The 18,969-nt window shown below is 40.3% G+C and overlaps 1 protein-coding gene across 1 annotated transcript in view; it reads left to right on the top strand.

The window, feature by feature from the left end:
- Positions 1-18,969, top strand: part of FAM169B (Protein) — a 105,591-nt gene that overhangs the window by 25,877 nt on the left and 60,745 nt on the right. The window contains exon 2 of the mRNA XM_058294639.2: positions 9,523-9,650. Coding sequence (XP_058150622.1) covers positions 9,523-9,650 — 128 coding nt within the window. The remainder of the gene's footprint in view (positions 1-9,522; positions 9,651-18,969) is intronic.

Consider the following 18,969-nt stretch of genomic DNA (forward strand, 5'->3'; position numbering starts at 1 on the left):
CCACTACCCTTATGTAGTTCTTGTCATAAATTGCATGTTTATACATTATGCATTATGAGTCCAAAACCACTGATTTCTCATTACAATTTTTGGATTTCCTGTTAGATCCTATAGGAAGTAAAAAGTAGAGTTTTATAAACCATGTGACTTTGATTTGGTATCTTTGTTTCTTTAGCATTTTTGTGGGGCTGGTGTAATAGAGATGAACTCTCTCAGCTTATATTTATCTGGGAATGTCCCTAATTTTTGAAAGACAGTTTTGCCAGATATAGAATTTTTGGTTAGCAATTTTTTTTTTGCTATCAGTGTTTTAAATATGTCAGTCCCCTGCCATCTTGCCTCCATGGTTTCCAATGAAAAATCAGCAGTTAATGTTAATGAGGATCCCTTATATATGACACCTCATTTCTCTCTTGCAGCTTTCATAATTCACTCTTTATCTTTGGCCTTAAATGATTTGAATATGATATGACATAGTGTGGGTCTATTTGGATAGATCCTGTTTGGAGTTCATTGAGCATCTTGGATGTATATATTCATATATTTCATTAAATTTGGGGAGTTTTTGGGGGTCACCATCAAGATGGTGGAGTGAGATGCTTCAGGACTCTGTCCCCCCACAAAAGCTTTGAACCACCACCAAGAATTGGCAGAAATATCTTTATAAAAGCTCCAGAAAATAGTTAAAGGATTGTGGTAAAGGAAAAGTGCTGAATCAAGAAAAAGGCCAACTAAAAACAGTACAATCTTGGGGTGCCCTGGCTGGCTCCTTCCCCACACTTCACCAGCTCTATGTGATGCCCCATCCTGGTTTTGGAGGCAGCACAGGACCCTCGTGCACATTGTGGGAGCACAGTGTGTCCTTGCCCGATCTGTCTGGTGGTGGTCTGAAGGACTTACTGCCCCAGAACTCATCCTGTATGTAGCAGGTGGCTCTCTTTCAGAAGGCTATGGGAGAATAGTCAGGTCATGCTGCCTGAGGCATGGGATTGCAGACTGTGGGACATATAGTGCAGTGCTTGGGACCATGAGAAAACTGTTTCTTAGGGAAGAGGGGACATTAGTATTCAGGTAGACAGAGGAATTCCTGGGGCCACACAGGCCTGCCCAAGACAAGACACATGTATAGAAAGGATTAGGGAGGCCCCTACATTTTGGCCTGGAGCTATTCTCCAAATTCATGGTATGGATAAGCCCCTGAAGGAAAGCACTCACACTGGCCAATTTGCAAAGACTAGGAAAGGTGTTTCTGGTTTTTATTTTGCTAGCTCCTGGCATTCAAGCAAAGCTCTGTCATAATAATAGCTGGGTACGAGCTTAAGTAACAGATGCCTCAGAGTCTAAATTCCAGTGACAGCACACTAAAATATAAAAATATCAGGTTTCAACAAAATATTACAAAAACACCAAAGAAATAGGAATTGATGTCCCAGACAAAGGAGAAGATTAAAACATTAGAAACCCTCAGCAAGGCATGTCAGATCTTGGACATTCCAGAAAAGACAAAAAAATTGTTCCTAGATATGCTAAAGGAGATAAAGGAAAACATGGACTAAGAACTAAAGGAAATCAGGAAAACGATTGATGAACACAAAGAAAATGTCAACAAAGAAGTGGAAATTAAGAAAAGGAGCCAAACAGAGCTGAAGAGCACAGTAACAAAAATGAAAAAAATCCCTGAAACATACTGGAGATGGCAGAAGAAAAAATCAAAGAACTTCATGGTAACACAATTGAAATCATCCAGTCAGGAGTAGAAAGAAGAAGGAACAAAGAAATGTGAACAGGGCCTGACGAATCTGTGGGACACCATCAAGCATACCATTATATGCATTGAGGGAGTTCCAGAATAGGGGCAGAGAGAATAGTCAAAGAAATATTGGCCGAAAATGTCCCCAATTTAATGAAAGAAATGAATATATACATCCGAGATGCTCAGCAAACTCCAAACAAGATAAATCTAAATGAAACCACACTGCTTCATGTTATGTTCAACTATTGAATGTCAAAGGTGAGTTCTGAAAGCTGGAAGAGTGAAGCAACATGTAATGTACAAGGTAACCTCAATAAGATTACATGCCAATTTCTCATTTGGAAACCATGGAGGCAAGAAGGCAATGGGAGGACATATTTAAAGGGCTGAAAGCAAAAAATTGACAACCAAGAATTCTGTATCCAGCAAAACTGTCTTTCAAAACTGAGGGAGAAATTAAGACATTACCAGATAAATAAAAGCTGAGGGAGTTTGTCACCATTAGATCAGTCCTACAAGAAATGCTAAAGGGAGTTCTATGAGTTGAAAGGAAAGGACACTAGACAATTACTTGAAACCACATGAAAAGATAAAGATCTATGGTAAAGATAATGATATGGGTAAATACACATTTCAATACTATTGTATTTTTATTTGCAAGTCCACTTTTTACTTCCTATAGGTTTTAAAAGGCAAAAGCATAAGATTTAATGATTAATCAATGGCTTTAGACTCACAATGTATAGATATATAATTTTGACAAGAACTCCAGTAAGGTGGGGGATGGAGGGCTATAGGAACAGAGTTTTCAGTATGCTACTGAGGTTAAGTTGATATCAAAGCAAAGATGATTGTTACAGATTTAGGATATTTAAGCTCCATGGTAACCACAAAGAAAATATCAGAGAATATGAAACATAATGGATGAATCAGTAGGGATGTGAGTTTTGGATAAACATTCATAGAGTCCACTAACAGCCACAATTTTGGGGGAAGTTCTGAGAAATGTTATTTTGAGGCTAATGAGTGGAAGCGTGATGGTAACAAGGGATTGTTTTTCTCTCCTTGTTGGATGCTGTGTGGTTTGGGACACTGGTCCCATGCTGGGCAGTTGGTCCACCACACTATTTTCCCAGAAGCCTCAGTACCACTGCATGTGTTAATGGTGTTCTTGATGGTGCACCTTGGTATTTTTACAAGGTCGTGGTCAATTAAGTTCAGGAAACAAAGAGCTGGGCCCTTGGTGTTTTCTCCTGCATGTGTGCCAAAGTCCCCCTGCCTTCCTGTTTAAGGTCAGACAAATAGGGCACCCTACGGATAGAGCAGCTCAAGTTCAGGGCCGAGGAATACCTGAGCTTCCTGCACTTGTGTCCAGGCGAGGGCTCTGCTTCTGTTACCTTATAAGGAAGCAGATATTTGAGATGTTATTTCCCCCTGTTGGGCCCAAGTGTGACACCTCTTTGAATGCAAAAGGAACAGTATGATTTAAGTCCCACACCACATCCTTTTGAGTGATTCAGGTTGAAAGTAGTTTTATCCATTATCATTTATCTAAATGAGGCACCAGCGCTCAGACGAGACCTTCATATTAAAAGCAATTAGATTACATAAACCTTTGTGTGGGTGGCACAGAAAATGATCTGCATATTTCTCCATCTTAGATTTGGGACAAATGATTTATTCTCAGCCAGGCAATGACAAGTTGCAAGGTGGCCAATACTAAATATGTGATAACAGAGCAACAGGCTCCCTGTCAATTCCTGGGTAATAAAAGCTCCAACGCCAACACCTGCCGACCTCCGGCATCGCCTCCCTCATTCTCTGACAATTTTACTCATCTGTTCAAAACATTCTAACATATTCCATGCTCTGTCTTCCAACTTTTCTTTTTTTTTCAAATTCTTTGCTAAGAATATTTTGGCAATAAGATTTTCTTCAAACACACACACACATCCCAGTGTTTATTTGCTTCAACTTCTGTTCTTTCCTCTTCTACATAGAGAGGATGCTGTGGCCATGGCCACCTCTCCTAGTGGTGGGCTCTGGGCTTTGACCTTGAGCTCCAGACAGATGCCTGTTTTTGGTATGTTTGAACATGGTAAATTCTTCTGCCCTGACATGATCTCAAGGAGCTTTTCCCCCAAGTGTGTTTTGTCATCTGTCAGTCTCTGTTCTCAGACAAGGGGGCTCTAGTTAAATATGCTTGGGAAATAAATGCTGGGTCAGGCAAACTCCATTGCTGCAGGATTTCTAACTGCCCCAAGTTGCTGATAGACATGGAGAACTACTGAGCTCTGAGTGCCCCAGCATGCTACCCTTCCTATATTTGCTGGCATCCAAAATCCCCTTTCACAGCATGAAAGTTTGTTCCCAGGGCATACTTGGGGAGAATGCTGACATGATATGAGGAAAGTTGTAGTGATATGGGAACAAACCTTAGATTCTTTGATATTGAATAAATGTACACCTCACTATATGCAACAGAACTTTTTTTTTTTTAACAATCATAAGTTAAGTTAAAAGTAGTTCTCAATTTCAAGGTATCCTGTGTTGAATTCTTTGGAGATTTAAGATGATGTTTACATTTGTGAATACTGAGTTTTCTTAAAGCAGACAGCTTAAAGATGCACAGCTCTGAGAATGTGACACACTTCATGGCGTGGCAGAGGGGGGCTTGGTGTACTCTGGGTCCTGAATTCTGAGCATTTGAGCTAGCATTTGGAAATCTCCTCCCTTTATGTACCCTCCCCCCACCCTGGGTGTGTAAAATACCTGGGTGTGTAAAATACCTGGGTGTGTAAAATACAGCGACTTAGAGCTCATGGCTTCAGTGTCAGAAAAGGGATGAGGAAGTTTTGTCTCCCTGATTAGAAACTATTCACTAAACCCCATTCTGGATTTCTTCCACAATAAGAATTTATCAACATTAAAAACTATTAAAAACTTCCTTTTAGAAGAAAATTGATTTATGAAGAAAAAAAAACAAGCCATGTATGTGAAAAGTAAAGAAAAGTAAACATAAAAAAATTATTTTCAAGAGCTATCCAATTTATTTTAAAAAACTAAAGTGGAAAATTGCATTATAATTTTGTATTCTTATTTTTTTCATGTAATATCATCAGCAAGAATTGTTCTTACTATAATTGAAAAGTGACAATCCACGTTACTAAAAAAGTGATTACAGCTAGCCTGTCCAATGACATAATGTTGAATAATTACTGATAGGTGGAGGCTTTCAGAAAAGTCAGAATTTTTAAGAGCAGGGCAAGTAAAAATCAAAATATTTTTGTTTCACATAATAACAGACCCAGAAGAGAAAAAATTACATACACTTTTCGAAAATGAAATTTCCTAATCTTTATGGTCAGATGGTATTTGGAGAGAATATTCTGAAAGTGATACTGAGTCAGTTTTAATTGGAGAGCGTTGACCTCTTCCCGAGTCTCCATTAGTTGGCATTGCTGTTCACATGGCAAGAACGGAAGAGTGGTGGGGAAACCCTCTAGCATTAGGTCGTGCGGGTCAGTGGCAGTGGCTGACCCGCGGTGGCTTGGGCATGTGGCACATACAGTCCTAGGAACTGGAGCTTTGATACAAAGATCCAGAATGACTTAAGGAAGAATTTTCCCTAGAAGAATGCTTTAAAATGTGCCACTATTTTTGTTTTTGGAGTGACTACGCAAACATATGCTTAAACTGAATTCTTAAATTTGGGGTATGTTTGGGGAATTCGATTTCTTTACAGTCTGCGATGAATTATAATTCCAACTGTGTGCCTTTTTCCCAAAAGCATTTTACATTGTACTGAAAAGATTACATTCTTTTGGCTTTGGAAAAATATTTCCTGTTCAGTTCAAGCCATTAAAGCGTGTTTGCATTTCACATCTGGAAACCCGTGCCCGCGTCTGCCTTCCATCACCAGCGCAGCCCTCATGGGTCCCGGGCTCGGCCTCCAGCGCGTGCGTAAAACGGCCCAGACTTGTTTACTTCGCAAAGGTCCCTCTGCGCAGCCGGCGTGGCCTTGGGATGTCAGCAGGGGTGGGAGGAGAGGTGGGGAGAGGGGAGGAGGGGAGGAGGGCGGCCCGAGGACTGGGTGGCACCTCTGAGTTGGGGCCAGGGGATCTTCCTTCCGCACTGAGTTGGGGGAAATGTCTTCTTTCTCCTGGGTTAAGGAGGGGTCTTCCTATTTCCTGGGGGTGGGATCTTCCTCCCCCCTCCCCAGTCCCTCCTGTTTTTGCTCCCACCTCCTTCTATTTTCGCTCCCACCCCAACTTTGTCTAAGAAGAAAGCTGCTGAACTTTGCCAATGGGGGAATTTCCCCCAGTGAGAAGATAAATTAAAACAAAAGAGGCCGAGCTGCGGGCCTCAGCCGGATCTCGCAAGTTCCCCAGCCTCCTCCGGTTCGGGTCCGGCAGGGGGCCAGCCTCCTTTACCCGGGCTCCCCGCATGCCCGGCCTCGGGAATTCAGTAGAGAGGGAGCCGGGTATGCCATCCCCGTGTTTTGTGACTGACCGTCCTCGCCGCCGCCCTGTGCTCGCTCTGCGCCCTGCGTTTGCAGCGCTGGCGGGGGATGAACTGATCCCCGCACCCTGACCTGCCCCCGCCAGCGCGGGGCCCACGCCACCTGCACCCAGCGTCGCTGGGCTCGGCCTTCCTCTGACTCCGGTGTGCAGAGAGGAAATCCCCTGGGGCGACCATGCACTACAGGCTGGGTGAGGGGGCGCAGGTGCTTTGGGGTTACTGTCTGCGCGATTCTCTGAGGGGGTCTCTTAACCCAGCAGCCTCACCTGCAGGGGAAATGATTTCATGGTGTGGAAGGAGCGAAACACATTCATCGCATTTCTCCTGATCGCACACGCCCAGAAACGGTGCCAACAGCCCTCGGTAGTCGGCAGGGAAGCAGGTAGGGGCCTCCCAGGGCCCGGGGCTGGTGGCCTTGGCCAGGCGCCCCAGCCCCCAGTCAGTCAAACCAGTGTCCTCCCACCGCTCCCCCTCCCTGGGCACACGTTTGCAAGGGGCCAAGTTCAGCTTCTCAGTGGGGCGTGTGGATAACGCCCTTCTGCCAGCCCCTGGAGGCCCTGGTCAATCAGATCTGGGAAACATCTTTCCCCAACTCAGGGCCTGCAGGACAGTAGACATCGAGGTCCGTTCTCTGCCTGTTCCTTCTAGATGGCCTTCCTGAGGATGTTTTGAGAGAGGTAGATATTGAAGTTGGTTTCCACCCAGGGGGCAGCAAGCTTGGGACAAGGGTACAGCATGCGGGGGGTTGAAACGGCCCTCTCTTTCCAGTTTGTTTTTTTTAATCTATAAGAACATGCACCACACTTTTTTCTTTTTTTCATTCCCGTGGGAAACTTCTTGACCAACTGGAAGAAATAAATAGCAATTTCAATAGAGAACTCAGTTGAAGGACCTCCCACATTTACAAAGCGCTTAGTATGGAAAAGGCATAGGGCCGGGTCTTTGTGGTGGGGGTGGGGAGAGGAGAGACATTGTTCTCAGTGCCTGTGTGTTTGGGATTGGGGTGATCCCCCCTGGCAAGAGGCAGAGTTCGGGTGTGTGAATTAGGGAGCCCGGCAGGGCAGAGGAGGGGTTCAGTGTTCGGTTTCATCCTAGGCAGAGCTGGGATTCAAACTCAGGACTCAGTGATCTCCAGAGTCCTTGCACTTTGGAGCTCCAGGAAGGCCCAGCAGGATCGCTGCTGTTTGAGAGACGGCTCCCTGGAGTAGAGACACGGCAGTGGTCTCCGAATTGTAAGAGGCAAAGGGCGCTGGAGGTTTGGCAGAGGAGACTGGCTTAATCCAGTCCGGATAATCTGAGTGATGTACACAGACACTGAAACCAGACAGACCTGGATCCATGTCCTGGTGCTGCCACTTCCTCCTCATCTGGAAACTGGAGTTAAAATTCAGGGCCGTAGATAGGGGCATGGAGCACCCTTCTGGCATCTGGGGCCCCGTTGGCTGCTGCTGTGATTCACTGTACATGGACGGGAAGGGGAGCGGCTGTAATGAGATGCTGAGGCCCTGCTCTCCTTGAGGGGAGCCCTGTGACGGCTGGAGAGACGTGATGCAGGTTGACTTTGGTCTTAGTGACAGGTTTGAAGCAGTTGTGGATTCACCCAGCTTCGGAGCTCTGGGCCTCAAGGGCACAGGAAGGAGCAGGGAAAGCCTGTAGGTTCAGTGAGGAGCCATGTCTCCAGGTCTCATCTGTTGCGTGTATGTTCCTGGTTCACTGTGGTGAGGAGTCTGGGCTTCCTGAGTTTGTGTGTACGTGTGATGGGGACACATTGGCTAGGTGAGTGTGTGTGTGAGATGGAGACAGAGACAGGAGCACTGAGTTTTTGCCTGCCCCAGCAGAATATCTTCGCTGAATAGAGGCTCACAACCCTTTTCAGAGAGAAATCCTAAAGTTCCCCATCATTGTACACAGTGCCCCTGAATGGGCCATTAATTCTTGGTGTCTTTACTTGAAATATTTGTATCCTTGCATATATAATAGTAAAAATTTAGTGTGAATTTCTTACCCAGATACTTGAACACATTGAAAAAAGTGGACGACTAACGTATGCCTCAGCTCTTCACCACTGTGTGGGTGCCCGTGGCCTCTGCGCTGCGGACAGGGAGGGGTGAGGGGGTGGGATGAGGTGAGCTCCAGAACCCTGGTCCCTGCTGCTCTGGTCAACCTCCATTTTCACTGAGAGGTTCTCCCCAGTGACGAATCAACACTGCGAGAGTCATCCTAGCTGAATGTAGTGGACTAGAGGTTTGAACCTTTTTGCTCCCAGCAGCAATCTCTGCTTCCTGAAAAGTGGCTGGCAGGAGGAACAGCGATACTGAGAGAAAGGGAGTGAACATGGGTGCTTATGTCCAGGCTTATTTTTCCCTGAGGAGGAGGCAGAGGAGGGTAGACCGCTGCTGTGGCAGCCTCTTCCCCTGGCAGGAGGCCTGGAGGTGAATCAGAGGTGGGGTCTGCAGACGGGGGATTGAGCCTGCTTCCCACACAGGGACATGCCAGCCCAAGTCCAGCTCGAGTGCCCCAGCAGCTGCAGTGGGAGAAGTTGACTCTTCTTTCACGTGGAAACAGGCACTACCAATTGGGATGATTATTCAGGGACATAATTTTTTTCTCAAAGTGTGAAACTAGGAGAGAGATGCTGAGGAAGTGTCGGGGGATTACTTGCAAATTAATATGTACACTAGTCTATGCTGGGATGTGTAGTTTTGCACAGGCAGCTTTATAATTCATACAAATCATTAAAGTGATCATGCTATTACACTTAGAAAAAGAGTAGCCCAGTTAGAGGAGAAGCAACCGAATGTTAGGGACCTACCCGGTGAATGTAAGATGACGAAATAACAACTACCAAGCTGATGTCCACAGGTTTATCAAGGGTCTAACCAACTCTTCTCAGCTCTCGAGCTATCTTGGCCATGTGGCTGACTCTTGGAAAATACTTAGAAAATACTTGAGTGTGTGAAAGGAAGTTTCATCAGGAGCCTAAGAGGGTTCACGTTGACCCTCATATCTCCTCAGGCTTGGTGCCCTACCCTACCACTTGGAATGTGTTTCGTTTTCTTTTGATGGCTGCATTGCCTTTTTCTTCTTCATTAAAAAAAATAATAATACATGAGCATCATGTTTAAAGCAAGTGCTCAATTTGGCTTAAAAATTTTTGTTTTTTAATTTCAAAGAATAAGTGACTTTCTCTTTAACAAAAGAAAGCGTAAAAGTAATGCCATTTCTTGCCTTACTGTTTTCCCTCACAGGCATCTACCCAGTGGATATTTTGGAGGATGATCCCGAAGGGTTCCGGGAAGCTGCTCTGGCTTACTACGCCACACTTGGGGAAGGCACTCCTGCCTCATCGGTGTTCTCTCTTCCCACTGGGGAGCAGGTACATGTGATCTGTGTAAAGTCTGTATGAAGAGACCTGTGTAAAGTCCTAACTTTCTTCACTAGAGAGTAGAATGTTACTGAAAGAGCGTTATAGATTGAGAAAAACAAACAAACCTTCTGGAGTGACTGCTGACATAATTCCATCTTGGAAAGCAAATGCAATCCCGAATTGGGATTCTTGCATCCCAACTCTGGGCCCAGCTCCTCCATTAGCACTTGTGTGAGCCTGAGCAAGGGAGTGAGCCAGAATCCTACATCTGCCACTTACTAGCTGTGTGACCTTGAGCACATTCTTAACCTCTCTTGGTCTTGGTAGTCTCATTTCTAAAATGGGGGCAGCAGCACTTACCTAATAGGGTGGTGACGAGGGTTAACTGAGATGCCACATGCAAAGAATGCTGTGCTAGGCCTCAGTGTCTCCATTTGTAAAATGAGGGGCTTGGTCTTTGGTCTGTAAGTTTTGATTCAATTCTAAAGTTCTGTGATTTGGAATAAAGTTATAGCAGTTGTGATTTTTAGCACTGATCAAATTTTTGAATAGGCACTGAAAGGAAACAGATGAAAACCATTTATTTGTTAGGGAGGTGGGATCTTAGGTGAAATGTTAAAATAGCGTTACTTTTGAGGCTGTATACCTTCCTTTCATACTTGAGGCTGATCTATTGAAAGAGACAAGATTTTCTTGTTTTATTTGTATAAGATTTCACTGGTACCAGAAATTATTGCTCTCTGGCTAGCAAAGTTGGCAGGGGAAGACAGGACTTTATTTCATGGTATTGAAGTTGTTCCAGAGTTAATTAGAACAATAGCTTGTGCAGTTTATTGTGTGGCTTCTTTGTGATTTCGGAGATGTGAGTTCAGCCATTCCCAGAAGAATCCAGTTCCCAGGGGTAACTTCCACATTGTTGAGCGGCAGTGGAAGGTTGCTTGCCACACGTGCTTTTAGCGCCCCTTAGTGGTGGTCAAACCTGCAAAGAAAGAAAGTGCTCTCATCTTGCTCAGGCATGGGGCGTCCTAACCTGCCTTATTCTTTGGAAGCTGCAGGGCTGGGGGTAGCAGGGTTGTTTGGGGTGTCGGAAATACCAAGGAATCTGAGAAGTGTGGTAAAATACAGGAGTGAGCCCTCAAATACTTTAGAACAAACTCTCAGTGGTCTGCTTCTATTTCACGTGTATTTATGGATTACATTCTTTTTTTTTGAACAAACATGTAATATGCTCAGTGAATGAATAATTGTAGTCTTATTAGCAAAAAACATAATAAAATAAGACTGTCACTAAAATTATTTCAATGTGATAGAAATGTCGAAATAATTTTATACCTATTCTCTTTCCCCCTTCTAAAAACAAAGTTTTAGAAAAACAATCATTTGGTTTCTTACCTTTGTAACCAGTTGATGTACCCTGGAACTTGAAATAGTCCAATTTGAAATGGTGTTGGGCCTTCTCATTGCTTGTTACAGGTTAGGTTTTCTTTTTGAATCCAGAAAAAAAATTTTTCAGCCAAAAGGAGAGATGAGGAAGTGGTTTGAGGATATATCACATCTCATCACTCTGGTCCACCTAGAAGTCTTTTTCTTTTACAATTAGCTCTTTTTTGCAGTGTTGGAATAGTTCTGATATGTTTAAAAGACAATAATACTTACGGATTTTCCTGTTTTAAACAATACATGTTCATTATATAATACCTGGGAACTAAAGCAAAGAACAGAGAAAATTAAATCACCTGTGGTTAATTACTGTAAATGTTTTGATATATGTTCTTTTGACTTTTATTTATGTACCTACTTTAAACATTTTTTTATTGTGGTAAAATATACATAATATAAAATTTACCACCTTAAGTATTTTTCAGTTATAATTCAGTGGCATTAAATATCTTCACAAAGTTGCATAATCAGCAACACTATCTATTTCCAGATATTTTTTATCCCAAATGGAAAACTGTACCCATTAAATAATAACTCCCCATTTCTTCTCCCCCCAACCCCTAGTAATCTCTAATCTCCTTTCTTTCTATGTCCATTTGCCTATTCTGGAATTTCATATAAATGGAATCCTATAATATGTAGTCTTTTGTGTCTGTTTTCTTTTACCTTAGCATAATGTCTTCAAGGTTTGTCCATGTTGTGTTGTTGCATGTATCAGAACTTCATTCCTTATCCATGGCCAAATAATAATTCATCGTATGGATATACCACATTTTGTTTATCCATTCATCTGTTGGTGGACGCTGGAGTTGTTTCACCCTTTGGCTATTGTGATTAATACTGCTATGAACATTGGCATACAAGTATCTGTTTGAGATCCTGCTTTCAATTCTTTTGCGTATATATATCTAGGAGTGGAATTGTCAGGTCATGTGGTAATTCTATGGTTAATTCTTGAGGAACTGCCACATTCTTTTCCACCAACAATGCATGAGAATTCCAGTTTCTCTACATCCTTGCCAAAACTTGCTATTTTTAATTTTTTTTTATATAATAGCCATCCTAGATGGTGTGAAGCAGTATCTCATTGTGGTTTTGATTTGCATTTCCCTAGGAAGTTATGATGTTGAGCATCTTGTCATGTGCTTGTTGCCCATTTATATACTGTCTTTGGAGAAATATCTATTCAGATTCTTTGCCCGTTTTTAAATCAAACTGTTTATCTTTTCGTCGATGAGTTGTAGAAATTCTTTATATATTCTGGATATTAAACCCTTAATGGATAAATGATTTCCAAATATTCTTCCCCATTTTGTAGGTTGTCTAGTCACTTTCTTCATACTGTCCATTTACTTATTTACGTGTCCAGCCCCGCCCCACCCCCCCACCCCCCCCCACCCTCCCACCCCCCCACCCCCCCACCCCCCCATTGTCAGCTCTCTTGTTCATTCACTGTATATTCTTCTGTGTCTGCTTGTATTCTCATTAGGTGGCTCCGGGAGCCAATCCTGGGACCTTCTGGAGTGGCAGATAGGCGATTCCTCTCTTGCACCACCTCAGCTCCCTGTTGTGCTAAATCTTCTTTTTCTCTCTCCTCTGTCTCTCTTGTTGCTTTATCCGGCTCTCCATCAGCCAGCACTTGTGGGGCGGCACTCCAGTATGGGGCGGCATTCCCACATGGGGTGGCATTACTGCATGGGCTGGTACTCCGCGTGGGCTAGCTTGCCATGTGGGCTAGCTTGCCCTCACCAGGAGGCCCTGGGGCATGGAACCCTGGACCTCCTATATGGTAAATGGGAGCCCAATTGTTTGAGCCACATCTATTTCCCCTATAATGTCCTTTTATACACAAGTTTTAAATTTTGCTGAGTCATTTATTTTTTCTTTTGTTACTCATGCTTTTGGTGGTGTTGCTAAGATCTAACGACAAATCCAAGGTCTTGAAGATTTGCCCTTGTGTTATCTTCTAAGAATTTTAGTTTTGGTTCTTATATTGAGGTCACTGATCCATTTTGAGTATATTTTTTTATATGATGAGAGATAGGAGTCCAATTTAATTCATTTGCATGTGTATTTCCAGTTGTTCCTGTACCATTTGTTGACTATACCTTTTTCCGCTCTTGAATGGACTTGGCAGCCTTGCCAAAATCCAATAGGCCATAGATATATAGGTTTATTTCTGGCCTCAACTTTATTCCTATCTAAGGAATTTAATTGGCTATTTGTCTCTCTAATTCAGACATAAGAATTGGTCTATTTGTATGTCTACACATGGTCTAGATGTCTATCTTTATGCCGGAACCACACTTTTCATTATTGTACCTTTGTATTAATTTTTTTGTTTTTGGAGGTACCAGGGATTAAGCCCAGGACCTAGTACACAGGAAGCAGACACTCAACCACTAAGCTACATCTGCTTCCCAATGAGAGTTGTTTTTTGTTTGTTTTTAGGAGGTACCAGGGATTGAACGGGAGACATGGGAAGCAGGTGCTCTCAGCCACTTGAGCTACATCTGTTCCCCTGTAGTAAGTTTCAAGATTAGGTAGTGTGATTCCTTCAACTTTGTTTTTCTTTCTCACAATGGTTGTAGTTACCTAGAGCCCTTTGCAATTCTATATGATTTTGGGGATTGGCTTTTCTATTTCTCCAACAAAGGTTACTAGAATTTTGTTAGGTATTGCTTTGGGTAGTACTGATGTCTTAAAAATAATATCTTCCAATCCATGAAGTTTTTCCATTTATCTAAGTCTTCTTTAATTTCTGTCAGTGTTTTGTAGTTTTCAGTATACAAGTCTTTTAGCTTCTTGGTTAAATTTATTCCTAGATATTTTATTCATTCAGATATTATTATAAATGGAATTGTCTTCTTAATTTCCTTTTCAGATACTTTGTTACTGGTGTATAGAAACACAGTTGATTTTTCTGTGTTGATCTTGTATGCTGCAACTTTGCTGAATTCATTTATAAGCTCTAGTAGCCTTTTTTTGTGGATTCTCTGGGAATTTCTATAAATAAGGTCACATTGTGTGCAAACAGAGATAGTTTTATTTCTTCCTTTACAGTTGGATAACTTTCATTTCTTTTTCTGCCTTAATTGCTCTGGCTAGAACTTCTAGTATAATCTTGAATAATAGTGGCAAAAGTGAGGATCCTTGTCTTGTTCCTGATCTTAGAAGGAAAACTTGTAAGTCTATCACCATTGCATATAATGTTACTGTGGGGTTTGTATAAATAGTCTTTATCATGGTGAAGAGGTTTCCTTTTATTTCTAATTTTTTCAGTGTTTTAATCATGAATTGTATTTTCAAATGTCTTTTCTACATCAATTGAGAAGAATATTTGTTTTCTTCTTCCTTCATTAGCTTAATGTAGTATATTATATTGATTGGTTTTCTTATATTGGGCCACCCTTGCATTCCTGGAATATATCCCACTTGATCATGGTGTATAATTGTTTTAGTAAACTGTTGGATTCAGTTTGCCAGTATTTGGTTGAAGGTTTTTGCATCTGTATTCATGAGGGATATTAATCTGTATTTTCTGTTCTTGTGATGTCTTTATCTAGCTTTAATATTGGGATATGCTGGCTTTATAGCATAAATTATGACGTGTTTCCTCCTCTTTGACTTTTTGGAAGAGTTTGAGAAGAATTGGTGTTTAGTATTCTTTAAATGTTTGATAGAATTCAGTAGTGAAGCCATCTGGTCCTGGACTATTCTTTGATGGAAGGTTTTTGGTTATTGATTCAATTACTTTACTTGTTATGTCTTTTGAGATTTGCCCTTTCTTCTTGAGTCAGTTTAGGTAATTTGTGTTTTTCTAGGAACTTGTCCATTTCATTTAGGTTATCTAATTTGTTGGCATACAATTGTTCATAGTATTCTCTTATAATCCTTTTTATATTTGTAAGGGCAATCATAATGTGCTTCTGCTCTAATTTCTGATTTTTGGTATTTGCATCTTCTTTTTTTCAATCCAGCTAAAAGTTCGTCAATTTTATTGATCTTTTCAGAGAACAAACTTTTGGTTTCATTGATGCTGTTGGCTTTCTGTTCTCTATTTCATGTATCACCATTCTAATCTTTATTATTTCCTTCCATTTGTAAACTTTGGGTTTAATTTGCTCTTCTTTTTCTAGTTCCTCAAAACTCAAAGTTAGGTTATTGGTTTTAGATCTCTCTTCTTTAATAATGTAGGCATTTACAGCTAATTTTTTTCTTCTGATTCCTGCCTTTGCTGCATCTCATAAGTTTGGGAATCTTGTGTTTTCATTTTCATTTGTCTCTATGTATTTTCTAATTTCCCTTGTGACTTCTTCTTTACCCATTGGTTGTTTAGGAATATGTTTGGTTTCCATATATTTGTGAATTTTCTGGTTTTCCTTATGTTATTTATTTCTAACTTCATTCTATTGTTGGTAAAGATGATACTTTGTATGATTTAAATCCTTTTAAATTTATTACTTGCATTGAGGCCTAATGTATGGTCTACCCTGGAGAATGATTAATATACACTTGAGAAGACTATATTCTGCTGTTGTTGGGTGGAATGTTCTATGTATGTCTGTTAGGTCTAATTGTTTATAGTGTGGTTAGAGTCCTCTACTTCCTTATTGATCTCATGTCTAGTAGATCTATCTAATAGTTAAAATGGTGTATTCATGTATCCAAATAATATTTTAGAACTCTCTTTGTCTTCCATCAATTCTGCCAATATTTACTTTATATACTGTGGGGCTCTGTTGTTAGGTGTGTATATGTTTATAATTGTAACTTCTTGCTGTGTTGTACTGTAAAATTAAAAAAAAATTTTTTGGAAATACTTTTATACTTACAGAACAGTTACCAACCCTATACAGAGGATTCCAGTGTATCCCTACTCTTGCCGCCAGATATCGAGATCCACCACCAGCTCTTAACATTTTGCCACATATGCAGTACCATTCTCTCTCTCTCTGTCTCTCAATGCATTTTCTGAATACTTTGCATTTAGGCTGAGTTTATCATGCTCCTTGAATACTTAATAGTGACATGTAAATATCCTAAAAACCAGGCTATTCATTTATGTAACCACTTTAAGTGCTTATCATGTTCAAGGAATTTAGTATTGATATAAACTGTACAGTCTATAGTTCAATTTTTTCATATGTCCCAATAATGTCCTTTTGAGCCTTTTCTCCTTCCTTGCTATATCCTGTCCAGGATCATGTATTTCGTTTAATTGTAATTGTCATTTTAGTTGCTGTTTTTGTTTTTGTTTTAATTAAGGGAACATATATACAAAATAAACTTTCCATCTCAACCGTTGCCAAGCATACCATTCAATGGGATTAATCACATTCACAATATTGTAGTACCTTTACCACTTTCTATTAGTAAAACTTTCCTATCTCGCCAAAGAGAGACCCTATGCCCATTATGCCTTAACTCCCCATTCCCTCTGACCCTGCCCTTGGCAACCTATACTTTAATTTCTGTTTCTATGAGCTTGCATATTATCTGGTATTTTCTTTATAATTACCACGGGGCATAAATTTAACGTCCTAAATCTATAATACTCTCATTTGCTTTAATACCAACTTAACTTTAATAGTAAACACTAACAATGTTCCTGTACCTCTCGGTCCACCCACCTTTATGTAGTTCTTATCACAAATTATATGCTTATACATTATAAATCCCAAACCACTGATTTATCATTACTTTTTCTGCATTTGCTTTTTAGACCCTGTGGGAAGTAAAAAGAGGAGTTACAAACTCCTCAGCTTTTGATGATCTGGGAATGTCTTAATCTCTCCCTCATTTTTGAAAAATTCTTGGTTAGCAGTTTTTTGCTTTCAGCACTTTAAATATGTCATTGCATTGCTATCTCACCTCTGTGGTTTTTGATGAGAAATAGGCACGTAATCTTATTGAGGCTCCCTTAAAAATGACACATCATTTCTTTCTTGTGGTTTTTAGAATTCTCTCTTTATCTTTGGCATTTGACAGTTTGATTATAACATATCACATCGTGAACCCATTTAGTTTTTATCCTATTGGAAGTTCATTGATGTGTATATTCATGTCTTCACTAAATTTGGGAAGTGTTCAGCCATTATTTCTTTGAATATTCTCTCTGCCCCTTTCTGTCTTCTTCTGCAACTACTACAATGCGTATATTGGTATGTTTTCATAGTGTCCCACAGGCTCCTCTGGCTTTGTTCACTTTTCTTCATTCTTCTTTCTGCTCCTCAGACTGAATGATTTCATCTGTTTTATCTTCATGTTCTCTGATTTTTTACTTCTGCAATCTGCTGTTGAAGTTCTGTAGGCAACTTTTAATTTCTTTTACTTAGGTCTTCAGCTCTGTTTGGTTTCTTTTTATAATTTCCATGGATATGGATATTTCTACAGATATTCTCTTTGAGTGTATCTACTGTTATTTCTGAATTCCTTTAGTTCTTTAGCCATGTTTTCCTTTAGCTCTTTGAGCATATTTAGAACCCTTTTTACGTCTTCAGGTCTAGTCCTCCTCTTTTATGGTTAGTCATGCTTTAATCGCCTTTGCCTGGGCTTTCACTTTCTGTTTTGTAAACTTTTGTTGATGTACTGTACTTTTACCAATATATGATGCCTATTTTGTCTCTTATAACCTTTTTTGACTTTAAGCCTGTTTTGCTGACATTAATATAGCCACTTCAACTCTGTTTGCTTGAAATATCTTTTTCTGTCCTTTTTACTTTTAGCCTCTCTGTGTCCTTATATCTAAGGTGAGTGTCCTGTAGATAGCATACAGATGGATCCTGTTATTTTTATCCAATTTGCCAATCTCCATTTTTTTATTCTATCCCTGTGCCTTCCTCCTGGTTCCCACCGATCCTGTTTGAATAAGTATTTTTTAAATTAATTTTTGGTTTCTTTTTGCAAAAATAAGCAAACACACACATATGTTCTTATGTATCCTTTTTCCTTTAAAAAATATATACCTTTTTGCAACTCTCTTTTTCCCCTTAACAGTATATCTTAGATATCACTCCATAATCAGTTCATAGAGTGCTTCCTAATTCCTTTCACATTTTCGTAGTATTCCATTGTGCAGATTTGTCCTAGTTTATCCAACCAGTCTCCCATGGGTAGGCACGTGGGATCTACATAACTTTTTAGGAATCATAACCGATTTAATATACTTGAAAAATACCATAATGTAAATCTTTTTTTGTATTTCTTTAAAAAAATTTTAAATAAAAAAATTTTCCAAACACTCTCTTTCTCCCTCATACCCTGGTAACAGCTAATCTACTTTCTATCTGCAAATTTGCTATTTCTAATCGTCTCTTATAAGTGATATTATACAATAATGTCTGTATATGCCTTGTTTATTTTACTGAGCATAGTGTTTTAAGGTTCATCCATGTTGCAGCATGCTCCTAACTTTTCTTATGGCTGAGTAATATTCCACTGTGTGTATGTACTACATTTTGTTTATCCATGAATTTGATGGACACTTGTGTTGTTTCTACCTTTTGAATATTTGAATAATGTTGCTAAAATCATTGGTGTACAAGTATCTGTCTGAGACCCTGTTTTCACTTTCTTTTGGTGAAATAAAAATATACCTAGTAAGAGTGGTCTTATGGTAATTCTGTCTATATTTCTTTCCATAATGGCTGTACCATTTTATATTCCTAGCAGCAATGCTCTAGAGTTTGTTTCTCTGTATCCTCTCCAATACTTGTTATTTATTATTTTTAAAATAGTAGACATTTTGTGGATGTGAAGTGGTATTTCATTATTGTTTTTAAAAAATGTATGTTTTTGTTATCTTGGAAAGTATTTATTTATTTTTGTTGTTTTTTTAAGGCGATACTGGGAATTGAACCCAGGATCTCATACATGCGAAGCAGGC

This window comes from Dasypus novemcinctus, chromosome 3 (assembly GCF_030445035.2).
Source record: "Dasypus novemcinctus isolate mDasNov1 chromosome 3, mDasNov1.1.hap2, whole genome shotgun sequence".
NCBI lineage: Eukaryota > Metazoa > Chordata > Mammalia > Cingulata > Dasypodidae > Dasypus > Dasypus novemcinctus.